The 20,201-nt window shown below is 42.1% G+C and overlaps 1 protein-coding gene across 1 annotated transcript in view; it reads left to right on the forward strand.

Moving 5' to 3' along the window:
• Positions 1-20,201, forward strand: part of LOC110215539 (chondroitin sulfate proteoglycan 4-like) — an 85,207-nt gene that overhangs the window by 54,045 nt on the left and 10,961 nt on the right. Inside the window, 2 exon segments of the mRNA XM_020997126.2 lie at positions 2,855-2,953; positions 2,956-3,026. Of these exon segments, the coding sequence (XP_020852785.2) occupies positions 2,855-2,953; positions 2,956-3,026 (170 nt within the window).

Genomic DNA, 20,201 nt, shown 5'->3' on the forward strand with positions numbered 1-20,201 from the left:
CTGGAGTGACTTTACCAGGTTCTAGAGACTCCTATAGTCTCCTATAGTCACTGCCTCTCCTCTTTTCTTGGTTCATTTCACACTTATTTACCCAAAATGGTTTTTAGGTTTTAAGGAAGGACAAAAGAAATAGGTACTTCTAGTGATAGGGTCACCCCACAATATGGACGTGCTAAGACTGTCTTCCAGAAGAGGTATTGCCTGCTCTTGGTGCTGCTTCTGTTTGTCAGAGTCCAGATCCTGTTGGCATCAGGCCCTGGGATCTGATCTACTTCTTTTTGTACCTTCTGCCCTGGAGACATCCTCCTCACTGTAGCCTGCTGCAGGCAGGACAGGAAAAAGAAAAATTCGACTTGACATCCCCTCTTCTCTCCCCCTTTTGATTTCTCTGGCCATTTTCCTTTGATTCTACCTATTGCACACTACCCTGGTGCTCTGGTTGGTACAGATAAGAAAGGCAAAAACAAAGTTTAAATTTTAAATTTCAAAAGGATGGACCTCAATGCAGCTAGTTTGTAAAGTTTGGATTCAGTCAAAGGGCCGCACTTGAGGACTTGGAGGGCCTCATGTAGCCTCCAGGCTGCAGGTTCCCCACCCCTGATAGGTGGCTCAGGAGATAGAGCACTGGGCCTGGAGTCAGTCAGGAAGACCTGAACTCTAATTCAACCTCAGACACTTATAAGCTATGTGACCCTGGGCAAGTCATTTAACCTCTGTTTGCCTCAGATTGCTAATCTGTAAAAGGAGGATGATAATAGCACCTACCTCCCAGGGCTATTTGTGAGAATCAAATGGGATGATATTTGTAAAGTGCTTAGCCAGTACCTGGCACATAGTAGGTGCTTAATAAATATTTGCTTCCTTCCTTCAGTTGAATGGGAGGGGGATAAGAGGGGAGAACAAGAAACGGAAAGATTTCTTTTTATTTAAAAAAAAAGGCTGAAAAGATTATCCTGAATTTTAAAATTTTATGTTTTAAGTACAGTTAATTTTTTTTAATAAAAATCAGCTTTGTTTTATTTTCTTTAGCTTGATGAATAAAATGATTAAGTATTCAATTAAAATAATTCCCTGAGGGGACACCCTAACGAAACATGCAGCATATGCCTAGGTCAGCTCCGCAGCTTAGGAGCCAGTTTGGAAACCCTGGCCAAAAAACATGGGAGTGGGGGGTGGGGGGAGGGAGTTCTGCTTTGGTAGGTTGCTACAGTCAGCCTGGGGGTGGGGGATGGGGAGAGGCTGTTACCCTCTTCAACGTTATTGGTAACAGCTGCTGCCTTCCCTGCCCTACAGATCAATTGTCCTGACCTGGTGATTGTGGTAACAATTAGTGTGATAAGGAGACAAAGGGGGAAAAGGAGAAGTGGGAAGGTTGATGCCCCTCCTCCTGCATAAATCTTGGGGCTGAAATAATGACATTGGTTGATGTCTAGGAAGGGTAGAATTCAGACCTGGTTTTGACTTTGTGAAACTTGGCTAGGAGCACAGAGCCACGTGATCCCACCTTGCCCCCTGCCTCCTCGAGGCACCCTCTTCTCATTCCTGTCACCATCAGTTCTGAAGACCTGCAGATGGCAGTGGTTTCAAGGGTTTACAGAGGCAAGAGAGTCTAGGAGGCAGTTTGTAATAGGAAATGTGATGTGTAAAGGTTTTAACCAGCATAGAGCTGGGCTATTCCTAAGCCTGCGATAGTCCCACCTCTATCCCCAGGATTAAACTCCCCATCTCAGAGGCCAAAGCATTTTTAAATGGAGGACTGAGAGAAAATACTTTCAAATGTTTAGAAGGCTCCAGCCCCAGAGCCTTACTTGGCCTGTAGCGTAATAGCTGTTTTGGGCTCTTAGATTTGTGATTAGATTTAAGTAGTAAGTCTGGCCATCTCAACACAGTGGGAAACACCTACTCCCTTGAATTAAAGTGGCTTTAATGAAATAGATGAACTGAGGCTGTCATTTAAAAGCTTTGTTTATGGCATTAAGATTACTCAGCAAGTATTTACAGAGCACCCACTGTGTGCACAAATCCCACAAAAGGTATTACTCCTACAAAGGAAGAAAGTGCCTAAAATCTTGGGCTGTCTGTTGAAAGATATGAATTCCCCTTAGAGCCTGGCCATCCTGCAATGTTCTAGATGCCATTTTTTGGAATCCATTTAGGAATCAGCTAAGTGGTTCAGTGGATGGAGCCTTGGACATGGAGTCAGGAACACCTGAGTTCACATCTGGCCTCAGAAACTTACTACATGTGTGACCTTGGGCAAGTCACTTAACCTCTGTTTGCCTCTGTTTCCTCAATTACAAAATGGGGATCATAATGGCATCTACCTCTTAGGTTTGTTATAAAGATCAAATAAGATAATATTACTAAAGCACTTAGCACAGTGCCTGACACATAGTAGGTGCTATATAAATGTTAGCGTAATAACAAAACAAAACAACAACCCATGACCTTGGGTTGTTGAAGGCTGTGCCAGCAGAGCCCAAGCTCTGTCAGGCCCTACCAAACTAGAGAGGGCCTAAAGATATATTTGGAGAATCTCAAATCTCTCTAGACTTAGAGTTTGACCACATAGTGGTGACTTTTTTTTCTGGTCCTAGCCACTCATGAATACCATTTACTAAGTAAGGTACCGAGGGTAGTGATCTGCATTGATGGATGCTGATGAAATCACAGCTCCTAGAATATTGGGGTAGAGATGGCTTCCGAAGAGAGCCAAGAGAATACTTTGCCTGCTGCTAAGCCACAGAAAGGATAAAAGAAAGAATGAGATCATTCAGTATGAGCCTTTTAGAGGGAGCACTACATTATGATGGGCATTACTGATTCTACATTTATATGTTGGTTTGTCTCTTAGGCTCCACAAAGCCCATTACATCTCACGCCCTGAAAGCTGTGACCAATGATGAGGACAGTGCGGGAAACCGAACGGTCACTTTCACAGTTCTAAGTTCCCCCAACTTGGGAGGCTCATTAGGCTAGACTCTGGCAATGACACACAGGATGTTTCTGCATTTACACAACATGCGGTAAGTATCCTGATTCTGATGTGACTTCACTCTGATGGAAGCTGGGTGAGCTGGGCTGTGCCAGGAGGGCTCAGCCTTTGTCTCCTTCCAGTGCTTTTAGAACTGAGTAGGTGTAACCTCTTTGCCAGCTGTAGTGACGATGATCTTAAAACCAGAAGACTTCCAGGGGCCCTCACGTGGCACCAAATGGTTAAAAAGAGGTTTTAGTGGCTTCTAGTGCAATAGGAAGGCAGGTGGCCTGGCACTTGTTGTTTTATTAACATATGTGGAAGGTTAAGCACAGTATGGGAGAGAGCATGTGTCATGGTTGAGATATAGTTCACAGCCAGAAGGTTTATTACCTAATTTAAACCAATTTCCCTTGGGGAAATCCGTTTACCTCCCTGAGCCATGTTTTTTTCATCATCATCATCACCATCATCACCATCATCATTATCATTCCAGCTGCTATACCAATTATAATGTTACATGATTTATGTTGTAGATTATTATAGTAGTTAGAATTTATATAGCTCTTTTAGGGATTACAAAGTGCTTTACAAATATTATCTCACTTCATCCTCACAAACACCTCTGGGAAGTAGATGTTATTATTATCCTCATTTTGCTGATGGGGAAATTGAGACATGTAGAGGTTAAGTGACTTGTCCAGGGTCACACACAGTAAGTGTCTGAGGCTGGATTTGAACTCAGGTCTTTCTGTACAGAGCTCTAGTGTTTTACTCATTGCACAGGGTAAAAGGTAGAGTTTGGACTACTAGATGGTTTCTGAGGTCCTTTCTAGTTCTAAGATTCTGTGATTCTAAGAGGAATGGATTAAAAGGGGGAAAAAAAAGATTTGGTTGATTTTCCAGCCACATTGGGAACCTGTGTAACCTGACAGGTTATGCTTACATGAGATTTTATTGTTGGGCATTCTTGTGTACCGAGACATTCTGAAAGATTTATAGCACATGTAGAGAAGCATTGTGGTTTAGGAGAAAGGCTTCTGGACCAGGAATCATGAGGCCCAGGTTTGAATCCTGGCTCTGACAAGTCCTAGCTCTGTGACTATGAATAAGTCATGTTATTTATTTATTTGTCAATTTCTTCATCTGTAGGGCTGCTAGGTGTCATAGTGCATAGAGCACTGGTTCTGGAGTCAGGAAGACTCCTCCTGCTGAGTTCAAATCTAGCCTCAGACACTGGCTGTGTGACCCTTAACTCTGTTGGCCTCAGTTTCCTCATGTATAAAATGAGGTAGAAAAGGAAATGGCAAACCATTGCAATATCTTTGCCAAGAAAACCCCAAATAAAGGGGCAGCCAGGTGACACAGTGGATAGAGCACCAGCCCTGGAGTCAGGAGGACCTGTGTTTAAATCTGGCCTCAGACACTTGATATTTACTAGCTGCGTGACCCTGGGCAAGTCATTTAACCCCATTGCCTAGCAAAAAAAGAAAAACAAAAAACAAAAAAAGAAAACCCCAAAGGGAGTCAATGAAGAATCAGGCACAACTGAAATGACTGGTAAAACGTGGTTAATAATGCTTGTTCTGCCCACTCTGCAGGGTTCTTGTGAGAAAAGAAAGCACTTTGGAGATCTTAGGCTATATAAACATGAGTGATTATGTGATTAAAAATATATAACTACGCTGAAATTTAGGGGGGGGAAACATATTTTCCTTTTTGATGTGTGTTCACTTTTCAGTTCTGAAATATCCTCACTGTTGGCTGTGAGTTGAATAAACAGTAGTTGGAAAGATGTAAATCAGATGCTATTTGAGTGAACGAGAACTTGAATGGAAATAATAGAACTTCCCCACATGCCCACCTTTGACCTCAGAGTGGCCTCTGCTCAGGCTGAGGTGGCAGAATCCAGTTTGTCTTTGGCTTCCACATTGCCTTTGTTGGCGATGTATTTAGGGAGCAGGTCATATGGCTGGCAGGGGCACCAAGTGTGAGACTGAGAGGAGGAAGTATCAGTTCTGCTCTTCCAGCTCTCATGGAGAGAAATGAGTTTTGAAATACAAACCACATTATATGACGAGATTAATGTGGTAGCAGCCGCTCAGGATGGAAGCACAGCCTTGGTGGGTTTGGCTTCACTCTAGTGGCCACAGTTCCCTGTCCTTGCTCTCCTCAGTGCTTCAAATGCAATAAAAACAAACAAACATACTTTATAGAGCACCTTGCAATTTACAAAGCAATTTCCCATCCATCATCCCATTCAATCTTTATAACAAATAGCTCTTCAAGCTAGATTGTACAAGGATGGTCACCTCCACTTTACAAATGAAAGATATGAGTCTCACAGGGGTTAAGTGACCTGCTCAGTGTTACCCAGCTAGTAAGTGATGGTGGAACCGTGACCTGAACCCATGTCATCCATCTGCAAGTCCCAGGTCCAATGCATTTCTCACCACACTACCCTATAAGTATCTAAGAGAGCTAGGTGAATGCATAGGACCTGTCAGAAGACATTCCTCCATGCCAGTCATAAGAATAATAATAACTAAGATGGGTTTTCGTTGCCTGCTGTTAGGCGTCCCAGGTCACATATGTCTAGACTCTTCCAGAAGGTCTTACCAGCTCTGGGAATATGCAAGGTGGAGGTAAGTAGGAGAAATGGACCCCTTTGTATAGGTTTTCAGTTGTCTGGCTCTTCGTGATCTCATCTGGAGTTTTCTTGGCAGAGATACGAGTGGTTTGCCATTTCCTTCTCCTGCTCATTTCACAGTTAAGGAAACTGAGGCAAACAGGGTTAAGAGATTTTCCAGGGTCACAAAGCGAGTAAGGGGGCCCCCTAGGCTATTTATAGACTTCAGAAGGTACCTGAGCCATAATCTCATCAGCAAGGATTTATTCCACACCTACTATGCTTGTCATTTTGCAGTACTGGCTGGAGTGGGGGGTGGGGGTGGGGGATGTACAAATACCTTGTATTTATACAGCTCTTTAAGGTTTGCAAAAGACTTTACAAATATTACTTCATTTGATTCTCACAACTTAGGGGTAGGTGCTATTCCTCATTTTATAGATGAGGAAACTGGGCAGGGGTGGGGGGCAGACAGAGGTTAAGGGACTTGCCCTGAAAATGTCTAAGGGCTGAATTTGAACTCAGGTTTTCTTGACCCCAGGCCTAGTGCTCTGCTCACTGAACTGCCAGCTGCCTCAATACAAGAGGTATAAATGCTCAAGAGTTGAAAGGCCTCTTAGAGTTTACAGCATCATAAGCTTTTAAATTTATAATTGGAAGGGACCTTAGAACCCTTCTTCTCCAAACCCCTCATTTTATAGGTGAGAAAACTGAGGCATAGAGAGTAATCAGGTGAATTCATTTAGGCCAATGCCTGCCTGAAGTATACCATATCCCTTACAAATGGTCCTTTAGCTATTGGTTGAATACTTCTACTGATGGTGAACTCATTACCTCAAAAGACAGCCCATTAGCCTTTTTGGATTTTTCTAAATGTTACCAGATTTCCATGAGAAAAACACTTCCTAAATTGTAAAGTACTGTAGAAATATGAGTCTATCATTCTTGTTATTATTAGGATCACAGAATCCCAAATTTGGGATGGATCCCAGGCAAGAATTCCTTCTGTAGTATACCTGACAAATGGTAATCCTGTAGTGTTGAAGGACAGCCTTTGCCTCCCAACACAACTCATTCTGCTTTTGAGTGACTCTAGTTGTTAGGAAGTTTTTCCTGATGTTAAACCTAAGTCTACCCCCCTGAAATTTCCACTTCCTAGTTCTGTCAGCGGAACAAGCCTTATTTCTCTCTTCCACGTGAAAGCCCTCCAGATCCCTTAAGACATCTGTCCTGTCTCCAGTATGTCTGTCTAGGCTAAACATCTCCAGTTCTGTCTAGGCTAAACATCTCCAGTTCTGAAGCATATGGCCCTACCCTTATTTGCACAAAAGGCCAAAGTCTTCCCCTGCATCCAGCGCCATCTCCAGTCATCCTGATATGTATCTGGCCTCTGGGCCCTGATGGCTGTGGGGGAGAGAGTGAGGCTGGTGACTTTGCGCAACCCTTAAACACTTAAATCCAATTCACTTGCAAGTCATGGCATCAACTTCGAGATGTCATGGTCCTCTTTGAGAACAAAGGACAAACCACAATCAGAAAGAAAAGACTGACATGCTTGAAATAATTAGAAAACAGTCAGTCAGTAAGCATTTTTTAAGCCTCTGCTATGGGCCAGACACTGTGCTAAAACACTGGGGACACAAAGAGAGACCGAAGACAGTTTTTGCCCTTGAGGAGCTCACAGTCTAATGAGGGAGACAAACAAATATGTACAAACAACTTATGTACAGGATCAGTAGGAAATGATTTACTGAGGGAAGTAGAGGACAGAACAGCATGTAATCATGTATATTTGTGCAGTGCAGATGCTGTTTGGATGCTGTAGAGAAGAGTAGATCATTGATGTCTACCTTTTTCGAGGAAGACTTCTTTGGGACAGTTCTTTGATGAGAAGCAGGGTTGCTCTGGGTACACTTGTGTGTCTTCTTCAAGTGGCCATGGGGTCAAATGGGAACTAGAAGACTGACACTAAGGGAATTTGAGCTCTTATTTAGAAGCAGCTGGTGGCACAGGGGATAGAGTGCTAGGCCTCAAGTCAGGAGGACCTGAGTTCAAATCCGGCGTCAGACATTTCCTAGCTGTGTGACCCTGGGCAATTCAGTTAACCTTTATTTAACTCAATTTTCATCTGCCTCCTAGGGTTTTTGTGAGGATCAAATGAGATAATATTTGCAAAACACTAAGCACATAGTAGGCATCATATTGCTGTTGTTATCATTATCTCATGTTCTTGTCACTCACCCGCTATGCTATGAGTTTCTATATAACACAAGGTGCACGTCTTGTATCAAGTACAACTTAATTGTTGAGTCATAATATTTTATTGGGGTGAATGGAAATGTAATGACCTATTGCCTCATTAGAAAAAAATAATAATCACTGCCAAAAACAGTTACATGATGAGATCCTGACGATGAGGTTGTGTGATATCACAAATGTCATTCAGTCTACGGACATTTGTCAAACACCTACCATGTGTCGGGTACCATGCTAGGTTCTGGGAATACAGAGACAAAAATGAAACAGTTCTTGTCTCCCAAGGTGCTTATGTTCTGCACATACATATGTGAGCATACACATAACATATATGAGGTAGATGTTGAGAGAAAGACACTGGCATCTGTAGGGGGAAGAAAGACTTTACGTAGAAGACAATACTTGTAGGAAGAGATTCTAAGAAAGGGAAATGAGGAAGGAGTACCTTCCCAGCCCTGAGGGAGAGCCTGGGCAAAGACACAGAAAGGGGACATCAGAGTGTTGTATATGAGGAACACAGGACACTAGAGGCCAGTTTCTAATTAAGAGGTTTATGGATGGTGGTGTGGTAGCAAAGGAAAAACAGTTAAGAGATATAAATTGAACCTGTCACAATACTCATAATCACTGAATACAGGCTGAAAGAATGTAGTATAGGAAAGACTTAATTAGGCAGTCAGCCAGGCTGAGCCTGACGTATAGAAGGAGCTGATGCTGCAGAGGAAGCAAATTGGTTAATCTCTGACGGCCCTCCCCCATTCCCATGATCCTCATTGACCTTTTTTCTCCCTGTTCCAGTATTAGTCTTGAAATTTCTCTTCTTTTTCCTTCCCCAGCAGAGAAAAGAGACAGGGGCTGGGGTCAACCCTGGTAGAGTTAGCAGTATCTAGCACACACATACTTTAAGGATCTTAATGTTCCTTGTCATTGGCAGCCCTTCTGCCCTCTTCCTCCTTTCCTGCCTGCCCTACTATGTGTTCTTAAGCCCTTCAAAGTTCAACCAGGAAGCAGGGCTGGGGTACAAATTATCCACGAACTACCGAAATTACTTGTTTCCTCCTTTCATTCCATTGTGGTTTGTGAACCTGAAAATGTTATGAATGTTAGCAAGTCCCATCAGATCAGAGGCCTTCCAGATTACAATCATCTGATGTACCAGGTTCTGCTCTGCACCCCTCTCCCCAGTCTTCTCACAGTCTGTCAATCAACAAGCATTTGCTAAATATCAGGCTTATGTGTGCGCGCACACACACACACACACTCTCTCTCTCTCTCTCTCTCTCTCTCTCTCTCTCTCTCTCTCTCTCTCTCTCTCTTTCTCTCTCTCCCCTTTGCTCTCTGATGGCTGCAGGTGATACTTGGAACCTGATGTAAAGAAACATGTACTAGCAATGCATTTTTTTCCTACTGTCTTCACATTCACAGCTCTGTTAACTTTATTAATTTTCTGTTAATAAGTTCATGCCTATTTTAAAATTTCCTTCCTCCATACATTCTTCTGTCATCTTCTCATTTACCTACTTCCCTTCTTATCTCTTCCCCTTTTATCCCCCTTCCCCTAGTTTTTTTTGCCTTCTCCTTTTCTTGCCTTTTCTTTCTTCTTATCCCCTTTCCCCTTTCCTTCTTTCTCTCTCTTCTCCCTTTCATCTTCTCCTAGCCTCTTCTCTCTTTCCCTCCTCTCTCCTTTTCTATCTCCTAGACTCTTTCCTTTTTCCTTCTTTCTCTCTTTCCCCTTTTTCTCTCCCTCTTTTCTCTTTCATCTTCTCCTAGCCTCTTCTACCCTCCCCCTCCCTTAATCCTCTCTTTGGGATAAACTGGATGATGAGAGATTAGAGCTAGAAACAAAAATTTGAGAGTTGTATGCATAAAGGAGATAAAAAGACCAGGGGGAGCAGATAAAGTTGCTAAGGCAGAGAGTATAGAGAGAAAGGAAGAGGGTCCAGGACTGAACCTTGGGGGATATCCATGCTTAGAGGAGTAGAGTGTAAGACATGGATGGTGATCCAGCAAAAGAGACTGAAAAGATAGTCGCATTCATGTAGGTGGGGAAAAAAGATAAAAAAGAGAGAGAAAACAGGGTCGTGGAAGAGTAACCAGGGGGTGGGGGTGTGCTTAACAATGTGAAAAACCACAAAAAGACCAGAGAGAAAGAATAGATCATGGGATTAAGAAATGAAGAAGTCATGCATTGGTAACTTCTCAGAGGACACTTTTTAGTAGAATAGTAGGAAGTAGAGGGTTGTGATTGCCTCCCAACTCTGATGTTGTATAAGGTCCTTTCCAGCACTTAACATATTTTTGGCCCTAAGAGTAAGGTGTTAATAATGGGAATAGATAATAGTGATGTCTAACAGTTCAAATGACATTTGAGGAAAATTATGAAACTGTTTCCTATAGAAAGCCCCTAAAACTTTAAAGTGGTAGGAGAAAAGAATTATTGGTAGATGAGGCACAAAGAATATTAAGAGATATAAGCCATAAAACATGTTAACAAAGAAGATATTTGAGTTTAATTTTAATTTATATATATATATATATATATATATATGTAATATAGCTTCTGTGTTTGAAAATATGCAGTGTATTTCTCAGCAAAGTGTATTTCTTTTAACTATTGTGTTGCTGATGGGTAATTAGTCTTTTCCTCTTCCCTCCCTTCCCATTCTCCTCTTTTGTTCCCCTGTCTCCTTTTTGCCAGCAGATGGAAATGCTAATCTTTTCCTGATGTCTGTGGTTATGTGGCCTGTGTCAAATAATGCTGTAGTTGCCACCCACTTTTAACTTTATCCCTTTTTAAAGTCATCCCTTTTACAATGTTTGCTGCAGGCACCCTATGTTAGCTAGATAACATTTTGGCAATGAAAGAAATGGTAGAGTCAGTTCTATAGTAATGGTGGTGGTGGTGAAGATGCCCAGAACATTTTAACTTAAATTAGTTAAAAAATATCTATTAAACACCTGTTACCTGCCCAGCCTCACTCACTAGTGAAACAAAAACGGCACCCATGAAAGAACTGGTGAGCAATCAGTTGCTAACTGAGGGTGTTGTTCACTGTAATTATGAAAGGAGTTAAGATTCAGCAATGCTAAGTCACTGTCAATTTTTCCTCTAGTTATGGTTTCATTGGTTATTATAGCTGAAACTATAACAAACCCACCATTTGCCTCAGAATTCATAGAAAAGTATTCATAGATTTTGAGCTAGTAGGACCCTCAGAGGTCATCTACTTCCTTTTACAGGTAGAGCAACTGAGACCCAGTTTCTTGGACAGCTGACTTGGTAAGTGGTATAACAATTATGCTTCAACACCCCTCAGTAGTCATGGATTCTACAACTCAAAGCTTGGTGGGACAGAACTAGTGTCTACAACATATACAGATGGGTTGGCTCACCACTACAAAAACTTTCTTATCCCCTGGAAATATATTGTTATTTTGTGACTACGTATCTAGTAATAGTCCAGACATAGAATCCTACAGTGCTCACGTTGGAAGGGACCCTAAAGTTCATCTCATCCAATCCCTCTCATTTTTTAGATGAAAAAAATAGTGTCCAAAAGAATAAAACAACTTGTCCAAGGTTACATTGTGAGTTAGTAGCACAGAATTAGGTCTAGAGCTCATGTCTCCTAATTCCCGTTCTGGTAGTCTTCATTCTTAGGTATGTGAGAGACTCCCTTTCTTACTTTATTATTAAAAGGCTTTATTAGAGGGACAGCTAGGTGGTGCAGTGGCTAGAGCTCTGGCCTTGGAATCAGGAGGACCTGAGTTCAAATGTGGCCTTAGACACTTGACACTTACAAGCTGCGTGACCCTGGGCAGGTCACTTAACTTTGATTGACTCACCCCCCCCCAAAAAAAAGCTTTTATTCTTTAGGGGCAGCTAGGTGGTGAAGTGGATAGAGCACCGGCTCTGAAGTCAGGAGGACCTGTGTTCAAATCCGGCCTCAGACCAAACAGTTGACACTTACTAGCTGTGTGACCCTGGGCAAGTCATTTAACCCCAATTGCCTTAAAAAAAAAAGGCTTTATTAGAGCTAGATGGGACCTTGGAGTTATCCCAACACCATTATTTTACAAATGAGGAAACTGAGGCCCAGAGGTGGGTAGTGATGTGCCCAAGGTCATATACCTTGTAAATGCATATAGCTGGGAATTGAACGCAGAACCTCTGACTCCAAATTTAGCATCCTTTCTACTCCAACACCCTATCTTTCTGAAGCTGAGCTTCAGAAAATAATACCAGTTAAAGTTGTGCCTTATAGGAATGCCAATGCAGAGAAATGAGGAGTGGGAATGGCTAGCATGCTCAGCCATAAAAGAAACCTGTCTGGCCAGGAAAGTCATGGGGACAGGCCATCCTATCACTAAGCCTACTGCTTGCTCCCTTTGGAAATGTATTGGCCTCAACAGTCTCCATGGTAACTCTCCAGTTTGGGAACTGGCACAGACACATCCCTCTTGCCCCCTGTTGCCCATTGCATTTGGTATTCCAGTGAAATCTGGGTTGACCCTGCATAACCTCTGTTTGTTCTTTGTGATTAGAATTTGATCCAGGCTCTCTGTCCAGGGAGGGCTCTTCCCTGTTAATTCCCCTTAATCCCTGGCATACATAGGCCCTCAGAGGTTGGGGCCCACCGTGCCAGTGATTGATAACTTTATTTCCAGCTCCCCCCCACCATACACACACACACACACACACACATACACCCCCACCCCAGATAAACTCTGTCCTCCGCCCATGACAACCACAGTCCTCCAGTGAGGCTGTGGCCACAGAGCAGACCACTCTAGCACCAGCCACATTTTGGGGCAGCCTTGAATGAAGGACTAAGTGGTTCTGGAGTTAATGGGGTTAGCTGCCCTCCCTGCTGGCAGCACCACTTGCTCCCAGGATCCTTTCACTAGAAAGGAAGAATATCTTCTGGGGTTTCTGCTCTGTGCAAATTATTCATGGGCACCCCCCAGTGGACATTCCCCACAGCCCAATGCAAAGTAGCCTTTGTCTTATCTGGCAAGGATGTGCTGTCCATTGGGCCAGCTGCTACCTAATGGGAAATAGCTCCTTCTTGGACAATATGGAATGTTTTCCCCAGAACTTCAGGAGATTTATGACACACATACAACCACTTTAGCCTGAAGTTACCACCCTTTATTCATAGCCAGTATGGTGAGACAGCTAGGTAGCCCAGTAGATAGAGCACTGGGCCTGGAGTCAGGAAGACCTGAGTTCAAATCCAACCTCACACACTTACTAGCTGTGTCATTCTGGACAAGTCACTTCTGTTCACTGTAAGCCACTGGAGAATGAAATAGCAAACCACTCAATTATGTTTGCCAAGAAAACCCCATGGACAGCATGGTTCACAGAGTCAAAGAGCTGAACATGACTAAATGAACAACAACATGGAATGGTGGAGAGAAAGCTAACCCCAGAGTCCGGAAGGCCTGAGTTCAAGTGCAGTGTCTGATACATCCTCACTCTGTGATGATGCGCTGGTCACATTTAATTTCTGAGTGCTCCCAGGCAGTTCTCTAAGGCTCCATTGTAAAGCCAGTACCAGCCTGCGTTGGTAGAGAGAGTTCCTTCTATCAGTGAAATCACAAATTCCATTAAAAAAAAAACCCATCACAGGCTATTCAAGCAGCGAGGGACCATGGCAGATTATAACAGCTCCTTCTGGATCCTAAGGCAGGACTTGGCCTAGGATTCCCCTGCCCTGATGGATCAGTTTTTCAAGGGTTTAGCCATGTCTGTCTGTGATGAAGCAGCCCAGCTGCTAACCTAACTGATGCTATCCAGAAGTATGTGCACAGAGTCCTGCCCTCGGAGGAGTTCAAAGGTGTAGTGATCCCTCCAGCATTTGCCCAGCCTGTCTATGAGTAGCTAAGTGTGTGTCTGTACCACCCAGAAGGTGCCACATCAGATCAGCCCTGCTACCCAGACATCCACAGACTAGTCACAAGAATACCCTCTTCCTATCCAACCCCAAGACTGATCAATCCCCGTAGCCCATCCAATTCTGTATTTGTTCCTTTTTTAGGCAATTGGGGTTAAGTGACTTGCCCAGGGTCACACAGGTAGTAAATGCCAAGTGTTTGGTCTGAGGCCAGATTTGAACTCAGGTCTTCCTGAATTCAGGGCCGGTGCTCTATCCACCACCCAGCTACCCCTGCTCCTAACTCTTAAAATTAAACCTCCTTACCACTATGTGCTGTCAGTCCCAGTTTTGTTAGACTTGGGGACCTCTACCAATTTTTTGGATTTGTCTTCACCATAACTGAGGTTGAGTGCCCGTGTTTGAAAGGACCAGTGTTTTCCTGACTTAGCTTCCCTGACTCCCCCTCCCCATCCTTCATTAGTTCCAGCTTCCTTGAAACTATCTGGGAACTTAAGAGGTCCCAGCCCCATATAGTCAGTGTATCTTAGACTTGGCAGGTGCCTGCATCACCAAGCCCTATTTCCGGGTGGAGACAAGGGAGTCTTCATCCAGAGAAACTAAGACATTCTTGCTGTATATCCTTGCTGTGTTGAGACAAAGTAAACTCCCGTGTCCAATGGCCCAAGAGTGCCTCATTTGAACCTAAGTTCAAACCTGGGGTTAGAACTGTCTCTACAGTACCTTGGAACCCCATGCATGCCTGGTGATAGTTGAAATGATTCCTGAATGCTCATTTTGGTTCTGATTGATGATCCAGGAGACTGAATTCCTGTGCATTTAAGTTAGGGAATATTGAAAAGTATTCAGCCCAGCTGGAGCCTGCTCCCCTCTATCCTCCCCAGGGTAGCTGTGGGCTCCCTGGGTGGTGTTGTAGGATGCAACCATTGCATGAGGATCAGGGTGAACTGAAGCTCAGGCTTACATTTTCCTCCCAGCATCACTCAAAGCACTGCATGGAATAGATGAATGTCTTATCCAGCCACATGGCATTATACACCCAGGTGGAAACTCACCAGAGGGACCTTGATACATTTAGGGAGTGGAGATGAAAAACTGAGAATGGGAGCCCATTGTTCATGTAAGAAGGCATGTGTTGGGTAGATATGAAAATACATTTTAACAAGATTCTGCAGTGGGTAACTGAGCCAAGTGCAGCACCAGAGGTATCACACATGTGACCGGTAACATTCCAAGGGCACCCCAAAACTACGTTAAAATGTAATTGAGAAATATTTAACAAAATAAATGAAAAAATAATTTATTGTTGTTCAGTTGTTTAGTCGTGGCCAACTCTTTGTGATATATATGGGGTTTTCTTGGTAGAGATATTGGAATGGTTTGCCATTTCCTTCCCCAGTGTATTAAGGCAAATGGGATGAAGTGACTTGCCCATGGTCACCTAAGTAAGTGTCTGAGGCTAGATTTGAACTCAGGTCTTCCTGACTCCAGGCCCAACACTCTATCCACTGAGCCACCTAGCTGCCTCAAAAATGTAATAAAATATAGACAACATTGCATTTTGAAACTAAGTCAATCTGTGCCCCACAGGTATCCATATGTATGTGTGTTGTGTGTGTGTGTGTGTATGGATTAGGGGCCTGTATTTCTCTTTGAGTTTGATACTCCTGGGTTAGGCTATGCTTTTAGCACTGTTGAGCAGAGATGTCATCCCCATCTGTGCTATTGCATGATCAGCTTCTTCCCTGGGGCACCTACTCCAGCTGACTGAATTTACTCATTGGCCACCCCAGAGACTGCAGGAGTTTCTGTAAATGAGCTGGTAGAAGGAATTCATCTGATCCTCTAGGTTTCCCACCAGAACCTCAATACTGTTTGTCAAGCAGAGTGAGAAGTTAGAGCTCTGCTTGACCACACAGCCTGGAAAGCCATCACCACATGAAATTAGTATTCCTCGCCCTTGATCCTTATTCTACTACACCAGTTGGCTGGGATGCCAAGGTTCACCTTTCCATGGCCTATCACCGACTATATAGAGTGCATGAATTGCACTTCTTAGATGCTCTACTCTCTGCCTACCATAGAATCCTATGAAAATAATGTGGTTTGATGGCCTGTATGGAAATAGTTTTGCATGACTTCACGTGTATAATCAATTTCATATTGCTTGCCTTCTCAAGGGATAGGGTGGGGATGGGAGAGAGGGAGACATTTTTGAGCTCAATTTTAAGAAATGAAGATAAAAATTTTTAAATGTAATTGAGAAATATTTAGCAGAATAAATAAAACTGTATTTAAAAAATAAGTAGGATAATGTGGTTTGCTTTTCAACCTCCAAAGGACACCTTTTTATATGAACTATATAAATTCCATCCCCAGTTTTTCTCTTTACTCACTCAGCTGAAAGCTGCCCATACCAATTTATATAATACTTACAGGTGACCAATGTCCACAAAAAGGAGGCCAACCACCACAGTCTCTAAGGAATCTGGTCTGACTCTATTTCTATAACCTGGGGACCAGTAGCTTTTCCTGGAAGATGGTAGAAAGTCAGTCAGTGAACAAGTATTTATCAAGCTCTTTGTGCCAGACACTATGGATACAAAGAGAGACAAAGTATGGTCCCTACTCTCAAGGATCTCACTTTCTAATAACCAATCAACATTTATTAAGCACCTACTATGTGCCAGGCATTATAGGGAGATAACCATGTACGTACAAGATATATTCAGTGTAAACAGAAGTTAGTCTCTGAGGGAAGGTGGGGTAGGGTAGACAGTGGGAAAGGTCTCTAGGATGTAGGATGTGAACTGAGTCTTGAGACAAGACAGGTAGCTTTTCCATCACTGATGATTAGCCCCATGGTCAGCTGGGTTATGTCCTCACTCTCACCTACCCAACATCCCTCCCTTCAGTCTTCACTGTGATGGGTTCACCTCAACCCCGAACCAGATCTACTGAATCCTTGCTTGTGCCCAGTAATGGAGTACGGTTAAGAAGAATGCATGGTTGAGGATCCTAAATCTAGACTGACTCCACTACCACCAGTCCCTAACATGGACAGACTTATTATAAGCCTGAGGAGAGGACATAGCAGCCCGCATGCAACTTTCAGGCCCTGGAGTTGGTAGAAGCCTTCCACCAAGGTCATCCCACCAAGTCGTGACCTTGAACTCTGTGGAGTTGTCCTGAGGGGAAGGAATGGTATTGATCCAAAGCTGAAGGGCAAGAATGGGGTTCAATTAGCATACTACTACTACTACAGAAAACATCATCTGGAACAGGGAAACAACATGCAATAAACCATCTTCTCAACACTACCTAATGCTCCCCTTTTTCATACGTTTGCCCAGATTCCACACTGACTTCCTGTCTTTGGTTTCATTACTGATTCAGACTTTCCTGATTCCTCTCCAGCCCTCTTTGGATTTAACTTTCTAGTAAAACTATGGCTGGACTTAGCATGGCCTTAACTTTCTTCCCTCAGACAGTTTTCCTTTGTTTTATAAATATTTATCTCTACTGATATAAATTTTTATATCACCCATATTTCCCATTTTATCCTTCCCCTCCTCCCTCCCAGAGAGCCATCCCTTATAATAAAGAATTTTTTAAAAGAAAAAAAAAGTTTGGCAAAACCAACCAAAAAAAAGTTTTCTATTACATTCAGTGTTCCACACCCATCTTTGCAGAGAAGTAGGGGGATGCAGGAGAAGGACCTTCTCCTGTCTTTTCTTTGGGTTTAAGCTTATGCATTACAGTTTCCCTGAAGACAGCATCAGTTGTTTTAATTGTTGTTGTTCTTTCCAACACTGTTGTAGTCTTTGAGTATATGGTTTTCCTAGTTCTGCTTACTTCATTTATCAGTTCATCTAAGTTTTCCCATCCTTTTCTATAATCCAGTTTTACTTTTTTTACTGTAATTTGGGATTTTTCCTGGTACATTTCTTTTATCAGAACTTGTCAGTTGTCCTTAATCATTGGAAATCAATAAAGATAATTATTTATAAATACTTTTTTAATGTAACCCCCCAAAAGTTCCATGAGAGTACAACTATTTATTGTTTTATGTCTTTGTATCCCCAGCGCCTAGTACATTGGCTGGCACATAGTAAGTAGGCACTTAATAAATGCTTATTGAATTAATGAATAGTATGCTTATATGAAGTAAACAAACATATTAAGTTATATTAAGAGAACCCTTACCTTAAAATAAATCAATTAGCAATTTCTCAAACTACATATCATCTTAAAATAAATTATTATAGTTATATTACATGTTACATGCACAAATGAGAAAATCTTAAAAATTTGTGTTAAAAAAATTGTATTCCAAAGAACTGAATGATTCTTACACAGTGAATATGAGTAAAATGATCAGACTACAAAAATGAAATTCAAGCTTTTTAAAAGGGAAATCTCTCATTAATTAGAAGTAACAAATGAGTCAAAAAAAGGTTTCAATTCATAGCATCCCTAATCACCTCCATGCACAGGACGAGATTAATTGATTTTTTTTCCACTGTAATTTGCTGGACTTATTCCAATTGTTTTGAGCAGTTAAAAATGAAGTGTTCTGGTTTTGTGGTTAATGATGTCTGGCTCTTTTTCGTTCCCATAAAATAGAAATTGCATTACTGTTATTGTTCATGTATCCACTCCTGTCTCTTCTTCTATTAATATGCCACTTTACAGTACTACATTGAAAAAAATGATGCAGCATTTATTTTCCATTGCAAATTAAAACTGAAGAGTTATTCTAGCTTACAGGAAATAAGTCTACAGCTTTTCAAAGCCTGGCTGTACTAATGAAGAAATTAAATAACCTAAATTTGGAGAGGAATCAGTTTAATCAAAGTTAATAGAGAGTGTAATAAGATCATTAAATCCTTTGTGTTTTAATTGTATCAGCTGGAATGGAAAAAAGATCCATTGACTTTGACTGGTTCTTCTCAATTTTGAGAGTGCTTATCAGCAGATGAGGTACAGTAGGGGCTGAGTTCTACTTCAGTTCATTCTTCCTTTCAGCAAATATAGTTTACCTTTAAAATTCATTGCTTGTGGGGCAGCTAGATGGCACAGTGGATAGAGCACCGGCCCTGGATTCAGGAGGACCTGAGTTCAAATTGGACCTCAGACACATAACACTCACTAGCTGTGTGACCCTGGGCAAGTCACTTAACCCCATTGCCTAGCCAAAAGGGAAAATAAAATAAAATAAATAAAATAAAATTCATTGCTTGTGAGTTGTAGGCCATATGCAGAAACTAGGCCGTGCATGAGCAGATGGACATCTGCAAATGGGTTGGCTGTTTGAAACCATTAGGACTCTGCCTTCTATCTTTCTAACTCATTGGTAGTGGGAAGGGTCATGGAATCCTAGGTTTAGAGTTGGAAGGAACCTTAGAGATCATCCAGTCCAACTTCTTGATTTTACAGATGAGGAAACTGAGGCTCAGAGAGTTTAGCTAACTTGCCCAGGGCCACAGAGCAAGTAAGAATACAAGGTTTTGAATTTGAGCTTGGGTCTTAATGCTTCCAAATCCAGCATTCTATCCACTGTGATATGGTGTCTCCAGATAACTTGTGATGGATTTCATTATTCTGTTTATTTATGTCACTAATATTAGAGAACTCTTTAAAATGTTTTGGCTTTTCAGTTGACTTTTAATATTTTATAGGAACCATCATATATCTAGTGCTAGAAAGACCTCTGAGGCCCCCTAGTCCCTATTCCCTCTCTCCTTCTCCCATAAAAACTTAGACCCAACTAAGTTAAGTGGCTTGCTCAAGGTTACCCAGGTACTAAGCATTAGAGGTACATTTGGTCAACCCTGATTGGTCTGTTATAAGGTAGAGGAAGCTAACTGCCAATGATGTGGGGTTTTTTTTCCAAAATTGGAACTGAGTAACACTTTGAAGCTTGCATATTAAGTGGCCCTATTTTTCAGTTCTTTTTGGTCTACTGGGTTTCTGTAGGGGTAACACATGGACATTGCCATGAGCACCAATCCAGCTTTAAATAGCCAAAAACTTATAGAACCAAGTACTTTTAGAGGACCATGTAATACTCTCCCTAGATTCCTTGTTGACCATTCTCAAGGCCATCCCAGAGGGGAGAGGTGAATGGTCTCCTTTATCTTCACAGAAGCTCAAACTTAAGCCAGTTGTATAATGAGGTGAAAACAGGGCTGGATTTGGAAGGAGGACAACCTCCAAGGATTCACCTCCTGGCTTCAAATTGGACTTATCTCTGGTCAGATTCCATTCTTTTGTTTATTTGCATAACTATTACTGTGGAACTTTAAAATATTTTGGCTTTTCGGTTGACTTTTAATATTTCATAGAAAAGATCATAGATATATATACACCTAGAAGAGACTTCAGATGCCATCTAGTATACTTCCTCTCCCTCCACCCCCACCCCATGTATACATATTAG

This window comes from Phascolarctos cinereus, unplaced genomic scaffold (assembly GCF_003287225.1).
Source record: "Phascolarctos cinereus isolate Bilbo 61053 unplaced genomic scaffold, phaCin_HiC Scaffold_4;HRSCAF=312, whole genome shotgun sequence".
Taxonomy (NCBI): Eukaryota; Metazoa; Chordata; class Mammalia; order Diprotodontia; family Phascolarctidae; genus Phascolarctos; species Phascolarctos cinereus.